This window comes from Psittacula echo, assembly GCF_963264785.1.
Source record: "Psittacula echo genome assembly, chromosome: 6".
NCBI lineage: Eukaryota > Metazoa > Chordata > Aves > Psittaciformes > Psittacidae > Psittacula > Psittacula echo.
Genome location: NC_137743.1, coordinates 52,822,912 through 52,844,197, shown reverse-complemented (window position 1 = coordinate 52,844,197; position 21,286 = coordinate 52,822,912). Strand labels below are relative to the sequence as shown.

The window sequence follows — 21,286 nt, the reverse complement described above, 5'->3', positions numbered from 1 at the left end:
AAAAAACTGCATACGCACATCCACACATGAAATTCAAGGCATGGTGGTTGAACGGCTGCCAGGCCCAGCTGCCTCATGAGAATGTTCTCTTCATGGTACAATGCAGCCCAGTTGAAAGAAATGGAAAATCCTCAAAGGAAGAACAAAACACGCAGCGAGTTCAATGTCCAAAAACCAGAAGCACCAGAGAGGAGCTAAGTTCTAATTGCACAGCCAGACCAGAGATGTTTCACAGCCACAGAGAAGAGGACCAAAGGCTACTTAGACCCATACAGCCTCCTTAAGTATTGCAGAGCTGTAAGAAACAGGTGTCATGTCTAAATCTGCATTTCGTGCTGCAGTGCAGTAACTGACAGGGGTTATCCTGGTGTGTGCCAGGGCTCCATGCAACTGCGTGTCCTGGAGAAGGGATGAGCTAAAGCAGGCGAGTGCAGTCCAGGGCTGGAGCCAGAGCTGCAGCCACATCCTAACAGAGGCTACCTGGGCAGTGCGCCACAGCGTGCTGTGTGAACCACCGTGCAAAGGAGATGTACCACAGCCTTTGGTTGTAATTATTTTTTAATGGAAAAGACTAATCAATGTTTTACATAAATATCAATTAGTGATAACAAGTCAATTGAGTAAGTAAAGGAATACATACCCCCAAGTTTTAAAGGCTCATAATGAACTGATGAAGTAGCACACAATGACGACTACAAGGAATTATAAGGTGGGCTGCACATCAATCACATTTATTAAGTTCAACTGCTAATCAAATTAGGCTGTTACTGGAGTTAGTCACAGTGCAGTCTTCCCATGCAGCAGCAAGGACACCTTCAAAAGGCAAAGAGAACTTCAGAAACATGTTACTGCTTTCAGCAGAAAGCCCCAACTACAGAAGCCTGAGCACCGCAGGTGGTCTGCTGATGATGTCCTTTCGGGGCCCTTTCAGGGCCTCTTTCAGATGTGCAGTGTCCCTCTCTCAGACTAAACTAATTTTTAAACAAATGCACAGGTTCTATCAGGCAGGAACATGTTCCACTGCAATGTGACACCAACGTTGGATCTTGCTAATAATTTCTACAAGGTTGTGAAGAACAACAATTACTTTTATTCCCAGGCAGGGTGCTGGGCTGGGAGAAGGGGAGGCTGTTTTTATAGTCATTAAGAGCCAGTATAAGTTGCACCAGAAACTATATAACTTCACAGTTTTTCATGTAAGCTGACAGGAATGATCCACATTTCCATCTCCACGCTCTTTCCTACAGGCTTGAAATGCTAAATAGCTGAAGAGGTATTGCTTGTATTATGTCCACAGCTACAGGAATCAGAATTATCCAACCCCACTTTCATATGCATAACATGGAATTCCACAGATTACATATCTTTAAAATGCACCAGTGGGAGCCATGCAGTTTACTAAGTTAGCGTTTCCCAGTTAAATAGCATCATATCAATCTGATGAGAAGGCATCCAATTCCCCAAATATTACCTTTAAATATTATGTGGCCAAGATGCCTGCTTTCCAGTGGTTTAGTCAATAAAAGTTCACTATGAATTATCTAGAACCAGCATAAACATACACATTTCATCTTAGAGCTTTTTCAGTGAAATTCAAATGGTTATAAAGTGCTGGTAACACAGTAGGATCTGATCTACTGATGCATGAAGGTTAACACCCAACTCTGTTCTCTGAAGGGCTCAAAGATCCGCAAGAAAAGTTTTCATTCACAACTAAGTTACCGATTCTCCTGCCACATGTCACATCCCGTAAGTTCTTGTCTTTTTCAAAGTCTAGACTACACACATTCAGTTGGGAGATGCACTCCTACAAGATGCAAATGGAAATTTTAAAGTTCGCAATTGCTCAATAAAAGAAATTACTTCCAAATACAGCCTAAGTCATCCCACAATCCCAGCAAGCTGGAACCCAGCGCACCACAAACTTGTAGCAGCTGAAAGAAACAGCAACACTCCTGAAGTCCCTGCCAAGGGTGAACGTTTCACAACACCAGGGAGATCTGCTTTATACTTGCACTGGCTTCAAGTTGACAACCCATTAAAAAGATTCACACAGTCCCATAACAGATACAAATTTACTAACACCTCTATAGTATTGGATTGTTTATGCTCAGTGGGTTTACATTTCAGAATTAATCATGACAAAAAGGCATCTTCTGCACTGTAACTCGGTTATATGAGTAATCTTTCTTTTTGTTATAATTTGAGAAGAAAAAGCAGATGGCCAAACACAAAACTCAAGAACTCAGCAGTCACTCAGCAGGATGTGCGATCGATCAGCGGGAAGGGGACGATGTCGATGCTTCCAGTTCTTCACATCTAAACAAATTTAAAATGGGGTTATTCTCTGTGGTAAACAAAAAACAACACTTCTGGAAAAAAAACCGTGAGACACCCCCTGGGAAAAAAACGCACACTAAAATACTTCCTAGAACTGAGTATCTTGCCTCTAGGGTTTGCAATGCGCCTGCTAAGGACTTCTTCATGAACTTCAAAAACAATGATAAAGAGTTATCTCGGCAGAAAGGAAAACATGACGTCAACCGTAAATACACTACCGAGATAAGAGAGAAGCTGCCTGGAAATTTAGACACTAATTGCACGTTCTAGTTACAGTAGTTACCAAGATTTTACCAAGTGTCAATCAGCTGAAGAGCGATCCTACTCAAGAACACAAGTAATTCCCTTCCTGGCTTGCGATCAAAAGAGGAGGAATGATGAAAAACTAGAATGGTCCAAGCTGTTAAAAAGGTGTGTGGGAGGGAATCACAGTGCTGTTAGACATTACATTCTGAGAACTGTGAAGATGCCAGTTAGCTGCCAGTGCCTGTATTCCGTACCACCGAGTTACGTTTAGGATCAGCTGTTCTCATACATTCTGTGCATCCTACCTGTAAAGGAGTCTGATACAGCCATTTTTCTTTATCTCCACTGAGTTTCATACAGGCAAAAAGGTCACAAACTGTAGGAAGGCCAAAGTCCTGAAAGACAAGTCACCTTAATTACTGATCTCCAAACATAAATACATTCATGTTCAAAAGCATGTAGATGATGCCCTTAGTGACGTGGTTTAGTGGTGGACTTGGCAGTCCTGGGGTAAAGGTTGGACTTGGTGATCTTAAAGGTCTTTTCCAACCTAGCTGATTCTATGATTCTACAATTCTGATGTATCTTCACATTCTGTCAAGAGCTCAAACAGAAAATAAAACTGACTTCTGAGACTTTGAGATACTTGCTTCATTCAGTAAAACATATTATCTTGTTTTGTGTTAAACACTGGCCTCATCTACGTAATAATCATGAAAACATTACAAGACATAAGACACCTAAAAACTGTCAGTCAGTATTATCCAGAAAAGCTATGGATTTAGAAAAGGAGGCAGGCATTAAATCTGGTAAAACAATAAACCCGGCACATTGGTTTAGGATACAGCAGTAACAATAACTTATGCTCACTTGTGCTTTCTTGCGTAGAAGCCATTTATCTTCTGCTGGAGGCGGGTTAGCATTTTCTGGGTTGTTTGAAGTCAGCACCCAACTATTTACGTTCAAGGGGAGGTGGAAGACGTCTAGGAAAGGACTCTTGAAACTATTATCTGCTTTGTCCCTACTCGCCTTTTCTTCTGCCCCTTCTGCTTTGTGCTCAGCCTTAGCTAGCCAGCTTGTCAGAGGCCTTTCGAGCAATACTTTCAAGGGTTCTGCGATCTCTGCTGAATAATCTGCTTTCTCTGCACTAACAGGTTCCCCTGTGAGCTGCTGCGTGGGGTTAAGCCAGCTACTGGTAGCAGACTTGGCCTTCTCATGCTCAGGGTCTGGTACATCTTTCTGGCTGACTGGAACGCCATTTTTATCCTTCCCTTCTTTCTTCAGAAGCCATTTACACAGAGCCACTTTTCCACAGTTTTCATCACACATGCATTCTGAAAAACTGGCACACAGCTCATTAGCTTTGCACACATCTTCCACTTTAAATGGGGCCTGGGGATGCTGAAGAAGCCAAGCATTCACAGCAGATGTAGTGGGTGATTTCTTTCCATCAAGATGCTCATTCAGACACTTCAGATTTCCCAGGTTCTCAATTTCCACACTTTTGATCTGGCTGCCACAACAACTGGTACATGTTTCAGCTTTGAGGAGCCAATCATTCAGATTAAATTCTTCCCTAAAAGGTTTGAATTCATACTTCCATTTCTCATCTGAAGCAGTGCTTCCATTTTCTGTGCCAGCTGTAAGCAGCCAGTCAGAAAGGTCCATCTCTTCTTGTTCAAGGGATTCTAATTCCTCCACCTTTTCAATAGTGGAAAAGGACGAGCTGAAAGTAGAGGTGGAGTCCTTGCGGCCAGGGGAGCCTGTCTTCCCAGCAACATCCCGCTGTTGATTCTGCAGGAGCCAGTTTTCCAAATCTTTCAGATTTCCCCAGGCTTGCTCAAAATAACAAACTTTGGAAGAATTTAAATCCTAGTAAAGACACATTAGAACACATGTATTAACACCGGAAGACAATGTTCAGTGACTGTTTGCTCAGTACAGATTGGAGCTTTCTGCTAGCAAGTGCAAAAGTCTTAGCTCACCACAAGGCAGAGTGAAGAGAATTACAGATCGTTTAATTCCCACCACATTCTGCCTGCAGTCAGAAACTGTTTTCCCCTTTATTAATAACTAGGTTAGTCCATAAAAAGCTTACCTGGCTAGGCTCTGACACACGGTTTTGTGTAACCCATTCTGCAAGATTGGTGCTGGGAACATAAGGAGCCTGGCAAGCACTCAGAGGTCTGCTCCCAAGTAACCAGTCGGCAAGCGAGGCACTCACTGTCCCATACAGTGTCTTCTGCGGAGAAAGAAAGTTCTTGGTTATGAGAAGCTCTTAACTGCTGAGGCAATCTATGGTGAACATCAGAACAGGCATTGAACATGCATCAGTATTTCTGAACCAGAACCAAAATCAGCCCCTTCTAAGTAAAAACCTTGTATGACTGAACCACTGCACCGATAGATTGTTTTGTGATCCCAGATTCTTCAGAGAGCAAATGACAAGACAGCAAACTGACAACTTCTACAATGCACAGTTCTGACACCTGTAACCCTCCTTCACTGAGGCTGTTTCTGTACAGAGCCCAACATAAGACAGCCCATGAATTTCTGCATTAAAAGGAATCAGTTCCACTCCTGGCTTGATGACACTGAGGAACATTCAATTAAAAGATTCTCACTGACAGTATCACTCCAAATTCCCTTTCACACTATGTTCTTGCATGTCTGTTCCTGGAGCAGTAACATCAGATACTACTGCTGACCACAGCAACTTACTGGCTACTCAAGCATGTTAACAAACAAACAGAAGTCGTTACTCAAGCAATCTAACCTCTTGTGCTTGAGTTCTCCTTTTCCCTTTAATACAATTAACCATTCACAGATACAATCTTACCTGCTCACAGTTCATTAGGGCACAGTTCTGCCCTGGGAACCAATGAGAAGTATTCTCTTTCTCTGAGGTTTGCTGTAAGGAAAGAAAAGTAAAAGTTCATTTGAACCTCAGTTTTCTCCAGTTTCTAGGATGTATTCTACACAAAAGCAGAAGTAAAGCACAGTTACGACTCACCGGTTCTTTGTGGCTAACAATTTTCTCAATATTTAAAAACAGAATGGAGATTTACTATAAAAACATCACCTTCAGCCCACTTCCTTTAAGAAAATTATCCCAAATAATACAGGAAATATGCTGCTTATATAAAAAGCCCACAATATTTATAGCACAGAAAGCCATCTACAATGTGTAACCATTAATATCTAAAGAAAACCGTAACATTAATTTTCAGTTGCTGGAATAGGGCAAGAATACAAACATTATTCCCTCAGTCTCTGCCAAAATATGTTAACATGTACATAACTAGACTGAAGCTCAGTCAAAGTCAGAACTACATGCAACAGTTAATAAACCACCAGGTATGCATTATACAGCTGAAACCATGTGACTTATACACAAGATCCATTCAAGCTATAATTAAAAGTACAAATATCACTTGGAATATGTTACAATAGTGCCTTGGATTTTTTTCCAAGTATTCCAGCCTGGGAAAGTGCTTACCATTGTTTTAATTGAACCAAATGAGGTAATAGCCTGGCGAAGGTAAGATGTGTCAGCCTCAAAATTCAGGACGGAAGACTCCTCTGGTTTAAGAGTAAGACTCTCCAGTCTGAACGAGTAAGATGATAGTGACATAAAGAAAAGTTAAAAACCAAAAATTACAATCTTCTTGCTTTGGAATGTCATGTTTTGGGAATCAGCCTGTTATTTCATAAAATGGCTTCCAACTGACTTGGCACAAATTAGGTAACAAAAAGACTTAATACTTGAATAGAGATGCCTATACACAAACCAAGAACAGAATAAATAGCCAGCAAAACACAAGTTTCTTCTTCTTACTTCAACTGCCATCAACAACTAATATGTGAAATTATCTGCACAAATGAAAACCTCTCGTACTCGTCGTAGTCCTGTTTTTATAATTTAAGATAAAAATTATGAAAGGAATCATATCTCAGACTGCTCTGAAGATATTACTTCTGGGAACCATTAAAAATGTAGCAAGTTAGATCTATTATTACTTGCATTAGAATAAAAAAATCAGATTAAATTAAGAAGTCAAAATAAATACCAATTGTGTTAACTTGCATCATAAAATGAATTTACCTCTCCAGGCAAATTGAAATCTGGTTTGCTAGTTCGTTACTACAGGAGCGCTCCAGCTGATGAATAAGGCAGTTGAATTGTCCCAGATACTGCATGGAAGACAAAAACACACATTATTGTCTTGGCTTCTAAGATTAAAATTGAGAAAATACTCACAAAGACAAAGTTTGCTTGAATTCCAGTGCAACAGTTTACAACCAAATCTTACCCAGTACAGCTGCTGCGCCTGCTGCTGCAACGCCTCCTCTTTGAGCTGCTGGATGAGATCTACCTGCTCAAAGAGCCAAACCTCACGACTGCGCAGGCATTCCAAGTGGCGGCTGATGTGGCTGTGAATCTTTGCTTTCACCTGTGAGGAAATGTACCATCTCTAGAGCATCTGCCAAATATTATGAACACGCATATGCAGCACTGATGATAAAACAGTATTTCTCACAGGTAAGTGGTATTTTTGGAGCAATTTGTTTTTAAAAAACGAACCAGTCACCCACAGCATCACATGACTAAAGTCTGTAAAAGTTCCAAGGCCACCTTCAAAGAAGTATCAAAGAACAACATTATTTGCCACATCTCTCTATTCTGATGTTTCAATCAACAGCTTTAGGAAATTCTGTGTGCCTAAGCTAGTAATACAGAAATACCTTTATAAAAAGCATGACCAAATTACACAGCAAGATGGTTGCAAGTCTTTGAGAAAGTTTCGGGCCATCACTGCAATCAAAGCACTCTGGAATAATAAGAATTACCATTACAGTTATATTAGTTATTAAAACATTTTTTACAAAGAATTTAAAATTACCTCCCGCCAGTTCTCTTTAATCTGTTGCTCAGCTTTGACAATTCCAGATATAGCTGTTTCCAGGTCCTTCTTTGCCTGAAGGCACTTTGCCAGAGGCTCACTGCTGCAAGAATTTCTGCTTCTATCTTGTGGTGGACTCATTCTTGAAGTGTTCCTAAAACACAGTGGAAAGAAAAATTTTAATAGTTTCTATTCCTCTTTAAGAGAAGAGGAAGAACATTGAAGGAACCATCTGCTTCATTTCACTATAAAGGTGGAAAAAAAACCAACTAAGACTTGACACAGCTGCAAGTTTTCTAAACATAGATAAAGGTTTCTCCAGGAGCAACAATGGTCTCTCAAACCCCTCAACCCACAGAGTTTGCACAATTGCAGGAAAACCAACAGATATTTGACAACAGCTTCAACCACAAGAGCTTAGGCAACCCTCCCCTGGCTTTTATGTCTAGCCAGCAAACTGCAGCAGCTGAGGCCTAACTCCGGCAAGGTCCAGCAGCTCTGTCAGAGCTGGAGGAGAACAGCCTGGCCAGGAGCAGGAAATGTCTCAGTCACCCTTTTTTCAGGTACAACCAATGAACTGGCTCCCATAAATGAGAAAATTCTAATACAGCTTGACCAACTGGAAAAGCAAGTGTTGACACAAGGATCGCACTTTACAAAGCTGCAAAGGCTAAAACTTGTGGCAGCTACCCATTATTTTGTGGTGGTCACAGCCATAGTAACTTACTCAGCCTCAGCATATCCTCAAGTAAAAGGGGCTCAGGTACAAAATTTCTACAGAAGTTACCCTGCTAAGGATTCTGCAAGAAAGGGGAAAAAAGCTAAATATGGACTTTAAGTAAAAAAAATGGGAAGCACTGATATATGCATTTTTCTAAATGGTGGGTATTTTGTTACCAAAGAGTTCCAATTCTCCTGTTGGTTTCATGTGACTCCTAAGCACTAACTAAAGATTCACAGTACATGTTCTATCTAAAGTGAGGCTTCAGCAATGACAGCTATGGAAATTCCCAGCAGAATTAATTAAAGAAAATCTAAATATTTTATAGATTTTACCACCCCTCTGGAGGGAACTAAGTATTTTGAATATGACAAGACAACCACAAAGCTCCTGTTATTGAGCAGCCGTTTTGTCTGCAATTTCCAAGCCCCATGACCTGCAACCCAAAAATCCTTCTACAGCAAAACCCACCAGATATAACAGTTGTATATTTCAGGGAGGAGAGGGCTAGGAGTAGTTTGCAAGTGGAAGCTGACAGAAAACCAAGGTTTCTTGTGAGGACAGGCTGCACCTCCCTCGGGTCCCTCCAGATCACACGCTCCCCTTCTCCCATGTGCCCCCTGCCATGAGACACAGAGCAGATACAGGAGCCACCCCCAACCCCCTGCACACAAGTCACTCCCATCCTCATCGTAACAGCTCATCTAGGAAGTGCAGAGCACAGCTACAAGAGAGCGACCTTGAATTTACTTTTTAAGCTTATGTTAATTCTACACCAAGTTAGATGGGGTGCAGAAGTCCAAAATATATCATTCTCCATTCTGTGCTATGAATGCCAGTTTTGTCCTTGTATTTGCATCCTCTCATTCTTGCACAGGTTCAATTTTGTAAGGTTTCATGAACTTCACCTTACAAATGATGTTCAACAAAGGGTAAGCTTTCTCTTCACAACACCCCTTATATTTTATCGTGCTCATGCACAGCCTACAAGAAAAAGGTAAGTAGAAGTCCCAGTTCTCAGATGTAATCTAAAAGTATTAATACAAAGGAAGAGGTATACACAAGGATAGTAGATATATTAAAAGCTGTCATAAAAGTAAACAAAAAAGTTCATATCATTCTTTATCATTCCATTGATCATACTCTTATGTAACAACCAAGCCAAAGTCTGAAAGGCTAAATGCAATTGTCATGTTTGCTTGCAGAGTAGATGTTTTGTGAAAATTATGTTAAGCTGTGTATCTACAAATGTCAAGCCCCAAGTATCCTGTATTACCATTTATGTGTTTGCTGAATTTATGCCACTAGGGAATTCGGCTCAGTGCCTGAAGAAATGCTACTTTTTCACACTTTGCATTAGCAACTTCATAAAATTGAAGGAATTTACATATGCTGCTCTAACGATCTCTGAATACTTGTGCTTGTTGCTTTTCTGGTTTTCCATTTGCTTGCAAGAATCTCTCTCCAAAATGTATACAGAGAGAACAAATGATGCTTTCCTCCAGCCAGCCAGCTCCTGTAAGATGGCTGTTCTAATGCTTTGTCAAAAATTAGTCAGTAAAACCAGCATTACTGTTGAAGATAAGATTCAATCCTTCCTTCTTTTCAATTACTACAAGCTTCTAACAGAAACAAGTGGGGGTAACCCCTTTTCTTGGCTTCCCAATTACCACCAAACAGCACTAGGAGTTTTGAGACATTTTCAGGTCCCACTGAGGCACCCGAAATGGCACATTTGGCCTCAACACTAACAAAACACAATTACTTCTGCAGCAGGATACATGGTTGCAATAGTCACCAGCGTCGGCAATTTCTGTGTCATGGAACTGCCTCCAACCACAAGGAGCTATCCCACCGTGGGCACACTGAGTCGCAGGATGCACGGCCCTCGAGCCCCCTCCAGCTGAACTTGCACTTACATTCCGAGAGAAGGAAGCAGCTCACTCCCCAGTGTCCCGCTTACAACGCGGTCTCCATTTTCTACCCTGCAGAATCGCGGGCTCCAAAGGGTCTTTACAGAGAGATCCCGTGCAACTGCCGCCAGTCCCGCCGCAAATCCCGTTCCAAGTGTCGCGACCCGAGCCGGGTCCGGACCGCCCGGCAGAGCAGCCTGGCCCCCGCCCCGCCCAAGCGTTATCGTGGCGCCCAGCCCGCGGCCCGCCCCGCGACACCGCGCCCGCACGTCAGCGCTGCCGCCCGGCCCCTTCCCCCGAAGTCTTTCCACCGGGTGGGGACAGGGGCCAGGCACATTCATTTGAGCCCTGTCCTGCCCCTCCTGCCCCGTCCTGTCCTCGCACATGCCGAGCTCCGGCCCGCATCCCGCTGGCAGCTTAAACCGCAAAACCAGAACGCTCTGCAACAAAACCGCTATTGCTTGTAACTTCAGAAGTGTGGCAACGCGCCTTCTTTGTGTAACAAATGCAACAAAGCACACCCGAGCGCTAAGGCTGCTTAGCCACATACTGCTTCTGCAGCAACAAGGGCGAAAAGGGTCGCGAGCCTACACAGCTGCCAAATTAAACCTTCCTGGTGTGCCTGGCCACACACAAACCGCAGCACCGAGAGGCTCCCCAGCCCAGCACCGCACCTCTGAAGTTCCAGAAATCCTTCTGTGAGAAACCGCTTGGATGCTGTTAACTCCTGGAAGGTCCAAAATGACACTTACATGCACAGTTCTTACTTATAATTTCCATTCCTGCTTCCACAACTTCACACACAGCTGAGGAAGGTGCACGTACACATCTGCATGTAATCAGTAAAAATGTCACAGCTATGAAGCCAAATGAACTTCCCCAATGAGGCAGGAAGATAATATTATTATTCCACAGAATAACTGTGGAAAGATTTCTGTCTGTTTCTATTAACATCCAAAGCCTCACTCGAGAGCTGCCACTTCAGCCAGAACTCCTGGTTACAGCATTACTTTTCCTAGGGCTCTGTGTAACCTCCACCCGAGCTGTAACTTCCTCTATTTGTCTTCTTTTGCTTCTATTTGTAGATCAGAAACTGCTGGACAAAAGTCATATTTCAGATTTCAGTTAAGTCCCCACGGCTGGGGAGCAGAGACAACCTTTCCTTGCCTGCGCAACTGCTCACAGGCCAGTACAAAACTGGTTTTACCAGCTTTGCACTTTCAGTACAACCATCCCTGCCACTGCTTGGCAAGATCATTGTTTTCCATTTCAAACGGGTGTTGAATAACCTCAAAAAGATGGCAGATTCCAGGCTTTACTGGGAAAAAGCTTCTGAAGGGAACAAAACCTCACGTCGAACAGACTCTATTTATAAATGTGGAATGATTTCTTTCAGCTGGCAGGACAAGGCAAGACCTGTTCCAAAGGTCTCTGACCCGACTTCATCTGGTTTTAGACCAGGTGGCTTGTTGGAACTGAAATTCCTCCTCATTTCCATTTTACCCCGCCAAAAAACAGTAGTTCCTCTTAAGTAACTGGGTGCGTGGGAGCTGTGGTCAGGGAGCAAAGTACTCTAAGTACATGAGCTGAATCTCAGAAAATTCCATTTACATCCAAACATAACAAGAATGATGTACAGTACAGTATCCACATCACAAGCCAGGATCCGTATGGAGCTTCTGCTGAGGAGTTCATTTTGCTCCAAAACACGCAGGCACCACTATATTTTTTAAGTCACAAGCCATGTGCACAAAAAAAAAAAAAAAAAATAAAAAAAATCCCAGAATGGTTTGGGTTGGAAGGGACCTTAAAGATCATCTGGTTCCAACCCCCAGCCATGCGTACGGCCACCTTCCACTAGACCAGGCTGCTCCAAGCCCTGTCCAACTTGGCCCTGAACACTGCCAGGGATGAGGCAGCCACATCTTCTCTGGGCAACCTGTGCCAGTGTCTTACCACCCTCACAGGGAAGAACTTCCCTATAGCTATTCTAAATCTCTAAAAGTTCTGAATACGAGAAAGTGAAATGAACACCTTAAAAGACAGTCATTTTAAAAGTTTCAGGTAATAATTTTCTAAACTTCAGGTAGTTTCTATCTGCCTGCACTGTATTGCATCTGTGCTGTAGACCTGAACACACACAACTACATTTCCAGCCTATTTTAGCCCTGGAAGAGCAAGCTCTTTGTGCATGTGCACAGAGCACAGGTACTGGGATATCTTCACAAGAGCTGGGTTCTGAAGAGTTGCAAGTCACCAGTGCGGCTGAGACAAGAAGCCTGGTTATCATTTTATTCCATCAATTGCAAAAAAGTATTCCTTAAGTACAGCACAGCAGGCATATAAGTAAAATCACAGAACATCTGAATATGAAGGCCTGAAATCACTATGCCATAATTACATATAATGCCAAAGCAGGTATCCAAGAGTGGAAAAGACACATTGTTATCTTAACACAGATTTCACATTACAACACAAGTAGCTTTCAGACTTTTGTGTTTAAAACCCTTTGGAAAACAACTCGGAAATCCCTCCCTCTGCTTGAAGCATATGGCCCCAGAGATAGCACAGCCATGCTCACCATATGTCCATCAATACATTATGCACTTGCAAAGTTATGAACAGTATTTTTTACATGACTGCCAGCTTTCTTCCCCTCCCATGACTGCATACCTTACCTAAAACCCCACTGTAACAATCTTGCTCCTCTGTCAGCTTTTACATGTGATCCCAGCCACAAATACAGAGTTTGAAGCTGAAAGCATGTCTAACAAAATCCCTGAAAGCCCTGGCTCAAGCCACTTACCAATTACCTAGCAACATACGTTTGACAAACCTCCGGTAAACACAGTGCATGACCACTCCTGGTCATTTTAATCCAAACCCGGACTGCTACTGCTTACACCTTTGAAAAGCGCAGCTATTCACAAAAGATTCTGACTTTTCGATTAAGGGGCAAGATTTCTTTAGGCGTGCTAGCGGCTTAACTTCTCACGGGCATAAAAAGAAAGCGAGATGAATAAAACAACCCATGTCTTCATATTCCATCAGCGTTAGCCCTCCACAACCGAACGTTAGTTTCCCGACCGGACTGCCGGCTCATGCCCGACCCAACCCGTGCCGCTTCAGCGACTTTCAGCTTGTTACTCCTGGGCCGCAACCAAAGTGGCCGGGACACAGGTCACCTCGCCTTCCGCCGATGAGCGGCTCTGCCCGGTTACCCCCTCCCTGCACGCCGGGCCCAGAGCCGCTCCGCCGGCCCTGCGCGGAATCCCGGCCCCGCCACGCGGGAAGGGGGGAGCAGCCACCACCTCCTCAAGCACAGGGCCGTGCGTTTCCCGCGAGCGGGCCCGAGCCTGGCGGCGACACCGAAACCGCTGCAAGAACACCCGCACGGAGAGTAACGACACCGCATTTCCTGCCCACACCGCCGGCACCGCCACGGCACGCAACGCGTGTCCGGCCCCGAGCGTACACCCTCACCCAGCCCGGCCTAGGGGATCCCCGGCCTGTGTCGTTCCCCTGGGCCCGTCTCCCCGGCCCTTCCCGCCGCGCCCAGCGATGCCCGGCGGGATCGCGCTCACCGGCGTCCGGAGAGATGTCCTCCCACTGCCCAGCGCCGCCGCGGCTGCCCGCCAAACAACGGCCGCTCTCGCGAGAGAGCCGCCCCCGCCCGCCCCCTGGCGGCGAGGCGGAGCGGCTGCGGGGCCTGGAGGCCGTTAAGGCCTTGTCGGCGGCGGCTGGCGCTGTCATCAGGAGAGCAGCGCAGGGAGATGCACATCAACTCAAACCCAGCACAGCAAACCCCCGCCGGCAGCAGCTGACCTCCGCGCACACCATGGCGGCCTCCAGAAGGGGCAGGGCGGCGGCAGTGCTGGTGGAGGGGCAGGGCTTGCCAGCCGCGCAGCACCTGATGTGGCACCAGTGTGGCCCACAGCAGAGGAGCGGCCTGCGGCAGCTGCGTGCTAGAGGTAGACATCGGCCGCCCTCGACACATCACAGCCTCTCTGCCAGGATGAGGCCTTGCAGGTCGTCACCTCTGACATCCCCCCGCCCTGTACTTCCTTCTCCCATTTTACCTGTCATGGTGGGAGGGCTGCTCAGCAGCTGGGGTAGCTGGCGGGCAGTGGGAGAGCTGCCTGGCTCCCACAGCCCCGCACAGGCCATGGGTCGCCAAACCACACTGCCCAGAACAGCAGCAGGTGGCACGTGTTGAAGTGCACCACCACCAGCCTGACCTGCTTCAAAACCTCGGAGAACACTGGGTCTCCCTCCCTGCCTGCAACAGAACAGGGCAGAGGAGAAAGATAAAGTACAGAACATACTGGGCGACATGTAAATGAGGCCCTCAGCAACATGGTTTAGTAGTGGTCTTGGCAGTCCTGGGGCAATGGTTGCCCTTCATGATCTTAAAGGTCTTTTCCAACATAGTTGATTCTGTGGTTCTATATAGCGAGTCACAGGTTTTGGTCTTTTTTGTGCCTCTGGGAAATTCCCAATGTGCATTGCCTGGTTTGGCTTTACACAGGTACTCTGAATCAGAATCAGAATTCTGATCTCGAAAGTTAAGCATTTCTGGGACCACCCAGCCAGCATCTCTGGGAATGCATGTAGGTGTTTGCACAGTACTTAAAACATTAACAGAGAAAAAGGGCTTCAAATGGAAACCCAAGTAGCTGTGCAGCTCTGCATACATGTGGTAGCTGAGTCACCATTTCCTACACAGGAGCTCCTCTGGGCACAGACCAAGGAGCCGTTCTTTTGGCCAGGACCTTACTTGTGGTTAGGGCTCGTGGCTACAGTACAAATAAAGCAATGCTGACGTAAGAGAAAGTAGAGTCAGCCATCTAATCCCACATGTCCTGTTGCCCTAGGAACTTGCATTTCAGGCATTTGGCTTCCCCATCTAACCGCACAGGAGACAGGATGTGTTATATAATCCTGCTCTATGTATTTGGATTTAAGAGAAAAAAATAATACCAACCCTGTCTGACCTTGAAAACCATCAGCACTCACATACCTGTGGTGTCCTCACAGCCAGTCACCCAGCAGGACTGTCCTGCATAGAGACAGCAGCCTCTCTTGGGTAGGCAGGCGTAGTAGACAAAGCAGTTTGCTGTTCTCTACTGGCCTTGTATTGGCAATGTCATAATCCAGGTGGTTTGGGTGGTTTTCATGGAACCACTCGTGCTGCTAGATTTTCTTCATGTGGTACACTCTCTGTGTGCATTCACTGTGGCTAAAGTTATACTTTCCTAGGAGGATTCACGGTTTGGATACATCTTCCATCTCCTCCCAAAGGAATTTCAGAGAAAGGAACCAGACACATATTTTTAATGTGCTCTTTCCTCCCACCACTGATGGCAGTAGACACCACTCTTCCCTGTGCCATACCCGTAGCCACACCAGATGTGCCCGTTTACCCAAACTTGCACAGCAGACCAGCAAAGAGCAGATTGGCATTCTGCTCAAAGAGGGGCAAAAGGCTGGGTAGGGATGCGATTTTATGGAAAAATAAACAAGATCTCCTCCTGTTCAAACAGTAGCAAGGATGGAGACTTATGTAGTGTGGTATTCTTCAGTACTCAATAAAACTGTGTATCAGTATTGACAGTAAGCCCTCAACCAGAGTACAAAGAGAAGCATTTTGGATGCATAAAAGGGATCTACATACACATCAGTAGTAGTTAATGAGTATAAATGCATGCAGCTTTTCCCGTGAGATGTGCATGACACCACATAATGTGCTCCTGTACCCAAAATTCTGTACTATTTCTTGCTGGATGGAAATCACACATGTAGTCCTGCAGCATAAAGCACACCTTCCCAACAAGCCATCACTTGGCTTTGCCTTGATTCAGCAAAAGTGCTTCATGGCCCTCTTTGTACACTTCAAGACATTCTTTCTTGCTCTGCTGCAGTGTGAGAGTAAAGAGCGGGGCAGGATTCATCCCTTCACCCCTCTCTGAAACAGGAACCTCAGCAGAGAAATGGAAGCTTTTCCTGCAGTTCTCAGGTATTGGCCTGCCAAACTGTACTACTCTGCACAACCCAAAACACAAAGAACTTGAGGAATGTTCTCTGCCACAGTGATTTTATAGCAAATTTTGGGGAGTTTATGCACATGTTCTTGAAGAATGTTTCTGGTTCCTGTTTAGACCATTCCTCTTTCAATAATTACAGTAATTTAGTTGAAGAGAATCAGTTGTGTTAACTTCTGTTTTTAAAGCCCTGCAATGTAATTTCCCTCTTCTACAACTCTACCACACAGTTAAACAGCACTTAAAGAAATGCAGCACATTGATGTCAGTGCAGCAAGCACAGCTCAGGAGGTGAAGCCAGATGCTGAGGCAGACTAACAAGCTGAAGCCTCTCCTTTCAGCAGCAGTCCCAAAGCAGAGTATGAAATTACAGAAGAGTTGCCATGGTAGGAATCATGCACCCATGCAGCTCCCAGAGGAATCACCAATTGCATCAATCTCTGCCACTGGAAGCCAGCTGTTTTCTCTTTGTTCCTTCCAGCCCGGGTGCATGGCCCTCCCTTGCAGATATCCTCTCTGACGTCTGTCCTTGGTCCCCTTCCAGGCAGGCTGTGACCTGGCACTGGGTCCCACAGCTACATGCCAGATACGTCCCAGCCTTCCCTCACAGCTCATCCTGCCCATGGCCAGAGGCCGACCTTGCAGCCACCAACCAGCACAAGCAGAGTGGGGCAGCAGTCGGTGGTGCTTTAAGTCCACCTTAAGTCCCTGCAGGGCTTTATTTCCCCGCAGGGAATATTCAAAGCTCTATGCACTGTATTTACCTACCTCAAATCTTTGCTTTTTGTGTTGAGCCACCCTAGTGCCAGAGATAAACTAAGTATTTTTGAACTCCCTCACAAACTGTTTCATACATAGACTACGAACAGATGTTTTAATAACCTTTTCCTTCATGCCACACTTGGCCTTTTCCCTTCCTCTAGTTTAAGGAATAGGTACTGCCACTCACACATGCTTAACAAATGAGAGGAATGTCCACGTGTGTTTTGTGGGTTACAACAGGCTTGACCATATCTTCAGTGACAGCAGGAATGCCCTGATAGCTATGCAAAAATGTGCCAACATGAAGTGCTGTTTGTCACTGTGCAACTGACTTCAGCAGCAACCTCTTCCAAGACATGATATTAATGTCATTGACAAAAATTGTCGTGAAGGCTGTGCATACCTGTAACAAGAATTGTCAAGGCCAGGATTGTGTTTTGCGTCGGTGCCTGATATAATTCTCCCTGTGGTGTCTGGCTGAAAATACCCTCTGCCACAGTTTGCCGGCTAGTCTGCAGTTACACAGAGGAACATTCAATAAGCAAAGTCACATCCCCACAGTAGTTTATTGATCCTAGGCTTGGTGGCTCCTACAATTTGAGGTATTGAGAAAGGAAATAAATATTAAACATGAATCCTTGGTCATGTTCCTCATACACCACACAGTCACTTTTTGAATAGCTGCCAGGCACAGCTGGGATGTTAAAAATGCTGTAAATGCAAGAAATCAGAACATCCATGCAACGTTTTCCCTTGCAAGTGTAGAGCTCATTGCTAAAATTTCAGGGACCTCTAGTTTCCCGAAGAACTGAGTTTTGCAATTAAAAGCCACATGCCTCTCAGCCTGCAAGTGACTGGCTTTTGGGACAGGGCAAGTGCTTTGCCTTTGGCTACCTGGAGGATAGCTCAGATACAGGCTAATGGAGAGCATCAATAACTGGTCATGAAACTAAGTTTGGGTTGATTTTGAGACATGATCTCTGAAAAAACTGGTTTTTCCTAGGGGCTCACTTTGCATTTTAATTAGAAAACAAACAAAGAGTCCTTGATCCTGCAAAATCTATTTCTCCAGATTGTTCATTACCTCCTGCTTGTTGTGGCAGGGTTGAGGAGATGAGCTCTGTGAAAGGTTATTATTAATCACCTTTGGCAAAAGACAGCTGGCTTCTGCAATGCTAGAAAGGTGGGAAAGGGATACAGGAAAGAGCTGGTGCCTGACCCAGCATAGGAACTTCCAAATTTAACATCCCCAATAGAGAGAAGTACTTTATTTCATTAAAAGGCACATAATACCCAGGTATTCTATGAGAAAAATAACAAAAAACTTAACTAACAACCTAATGAGGAGAAAATGCACAGGGAAGGCACAGACCTGGTGACCCAAGTGGGGCTCTGGTCCCATCACAAATGCCTGTATTGGAACATGAGAGAAGGGCCTCCAGGGAGGCGAAACTAGAGGAGATGCATATCCATGCTTCCTGCAGCCCCAGTCAAGGTCTCACGTCAGCACTGGGGCACAGCACGGAAGGTTTCACACTAGGAGGGAGGCAGACATGTAAACAATGTATAATTGCAAACAATTTAAAATAATCTAAAACCAGTTTTACAAAGCTTCAACCTACTTCAAAAAACTTGTATTATCCCAAACAGCTGTAATGAACCAGCTGTGTGATTTTGGTTATTGAACACTGAACTGGTTTTCCCCTATATATATATATTCACACACACATATTCCAGTCAAAGTTGGAACAAGAAAGGACTCTCAGTGCAGGCTTACTGCACAGGGGCTATTTTATCTGACAGCTATACTGTGTTAGGGCTCTACTGATTGCTATCATGTAAGTGAAGTGGATTGTTGAGCAACAGGTATCACACAATCAAACCAAGTTTCTTCTGCTTTCTCAGACACACTTGTCTTTTTCCAAGGCCCTTTTTAAGAAAGCAGCTCCAGCAGCATGGCACTAAATTAATCCCTAATTCTACTGTTAGAGTGAGGTCGATGCTGAAAAAATTGTGAAATTGCACGAACACAGATCACTATGAAAACAAGGAAGAAATTAGAGCATAACCCATCACATCATGAATTCAGATTAATGCACAGGCTTTCCTGAAATTGGATTATCTGAAGCACTGGCTTTCATTGTGTTTTCCAGACATTGTGAACACAAGACAGCATTTAATTTACCCACATGCAGGAATTTGTGCTCAATCCCAGTCTGGGGTGAAGCTGTTTGCACTACAGCCAACACAAATTACCTATAACCATTGAAAAAAGCAATTAGAGGAGATGAAAGGACTGACTTCTTAGCATGTGTCATTCCTGAGGGTGTTGCGTCTGTGGCAGGGGAAGGACCAGAAGCTCCATGTCCTGATTGTTGTGGTTTAAGCCCAGTGGTCACTCAGTACTACTCAGCCACTTTGCCAGCCCTCCCCTTCACCTCCTCTCCAGGCATGATGGGGAGAAGAATCAAAAGAATGTGACTCCCACGGGTTGAGATAAGAACAGTCCAGTAACTAAGGTATAACACAAACCACTACTGCTACCACCAATAATAATAATGATAAGGGAAATAACAAGAGGAGAGAATATAAAACTGAAAGGGGAAAGGGAAAAAAACAATAAACACCAGTGATGCACAATACAATTGCTCACCACCTGCTGACTGATACCCAGCCCGACCTGAGCAGTCCCTTCTAGGTGGCTCCCCCCAGTTTATATACTGGGCATGACATGCTGTGGTATGGAATCCCTTTTGGCTAGTTTGAGTCAGGTGTTCTGTGTCTGCTTCCTCCTGACTTCTTGTGCCCCTCCTCACTGGCAGAGCATGAGAGACTGAAAAGTCCTTGATCAGGGTAAGCACTACTGAGTGACAACTAAAGCATTGGTGTGTTATCAGCATTGTTCTCAGACTAAAGCTAAAACAGAGCACTGTACCAGCTGCTGGGAAGAAAATTAACAGTTACAGCTGAAACCAGGATACTGATGTTGCTACCAGGGCAGTACAGTGCAGATCAGATGATGGTGCCCAAGAGTGGATAGTGCTTCCTGCACTGGGAAGAGCTGCCTGGCAGCAGTTGTGTGCTAGAAAGCACAAGCAAAAGAGTGTTTCAGAAATGGTCACTGTGCAGGAAGCTGTGACCCCATCTCAGCTTTACAGTAAAAATTGCAGGAGAGAGCAGGGACCAGAAAATGCTGGGGGAAAAGAGCAGGTCTGTACTGTCAGTCTGTGCTGTGCGCCAGGTGCTGAGCACCAGGTGGAGCTAGGAGATGGAATCCTGGTCAGGGGAATGCACAGAAGTGCTCGACCCAGGTTCATCACGTTACACTACCTTTAACACCAGGCAGACAAAATCTCTCCTTGGTCACACCACTGAGCCACCACCAACACCGTTGTTGCTGGAGTTGTCTTTTCTGCCCATAGGTGAGCAGCAAGGAGGTGGCTGGAACAGCATGGAGGTTCACAGTGTCATTTCCTTGCTCATGATTCTCCCCTTTGTTTTCTAAGCTTCCTTCATGTCATCTGAGTGGTGTAGACACTTTCATATATACTATGGGCTGTAGCCATAGTATAGGTTATATATAACTGAAAGGCTGATAATAAGATAGATGACATCTGTTTATGTCACATAGTAGATAGGATTAATGCTTCTAAAGACTCACAAGCTACAGCTTAGTTCTCTGCTATCTGAACACATTGGCCCTTGTACATATGATGGCAGTCAGCTCAAGACTCAGCACTTCCACAGCTTGAGAAAGATGGAAACCAGCTATCCAAGTGACCACAGCAAAGAATATGCACCATTCCCTTCACTGATGCAGACCGGCAATAAAAGCCACAAGCAATCACGTGCTCAGTCTTGTGAAGGACCTCCTGGAGGAAGAACCAGTGCTGCAGCACTGGTTTTGCCCAGGACAGGGTTTCTGCTCCACAGAAAATGGATACGCTCATTCCAGCTTGCAGAGATGAAAAGGAGCACACCCATTTTTATACTGGGCAGAGTTTTGGTTGCAAGTTTCTTTTCGAGTGAGAAAAGGAACTAACTTCCCACTTACGCGCACACGACCTACAAAGCCTACCGTGTGGCACTGCAGAGCTACCCCCTGGTAGAAGGGCAGGGGAGTGGGATGCCCTGGACCCTAACATCAGCAGAAAGCACCACGGCTCCCTCCCCACCTTGGCAGGCACACAGGACCTGCAGACATGAGCAGCCCAGGGCTCTATGCACAGGCTCACAGGCATTAGATTCTCCTTATTTGCAGAGGGTCAGCTGGATCTTGTGACGTGTGTAAATAACAAGGCTTTAGAAAGGAGCTCAAGAGGCACCTTATGTTCTTCATTTCAGAGCCATAGTTCTGGA

General features: G+C 44.9%; 1 protein-coding gene across 2 annotated transcripts; it reads right to left on the bottom strand.

The window, feature by feature from the left end:
- Nucleotides 1-540: 540 nt before the first annotated feature.
- Nucleotides 541-13,796, bottom strand: NCOA4 (nuclear receptor coactivator 4). Of its 2 annotated transcripts, none has more exons than XM_080621166.1 (10): nt 13,709-13,796; nt 7,491-7,644; nt 6,900-7,040; nt 6,692-6,780; nt 6,086-6,194; nt 5,426-5,497; nt 4,685-4,828; nt 3,457-4,458; nt 2,892-2,981; nt 541-2,319 (listed from the first exon to the last, which is right to left on the bottom strand). In XM_080621166.1, the coding sequence occupies exons 2-10, from the start codon at nt 7,629-7,631 to the stop codon at nt 2,314-2,316; spliced, it is 1,794 nt and encodes a 597-aa protein (XP_080477292.1). In that variant the 5' UTR covers nt 7,632-7,644; nt 13,709-13,796; the 3' UTR covers nt 541-2,313. The 2 variants fall into 2 exon arrangements, with proteins under 2 accessions (XP_080477292.1, XP_080477291.1); XM_080621165.1 differs by lacking the exon at nt 13,709-13,796 and adding an exon at nt 10,131-11,333.
- Nucleotides 13,797-21,286: the final 7,490 nt, after the last annotated feature.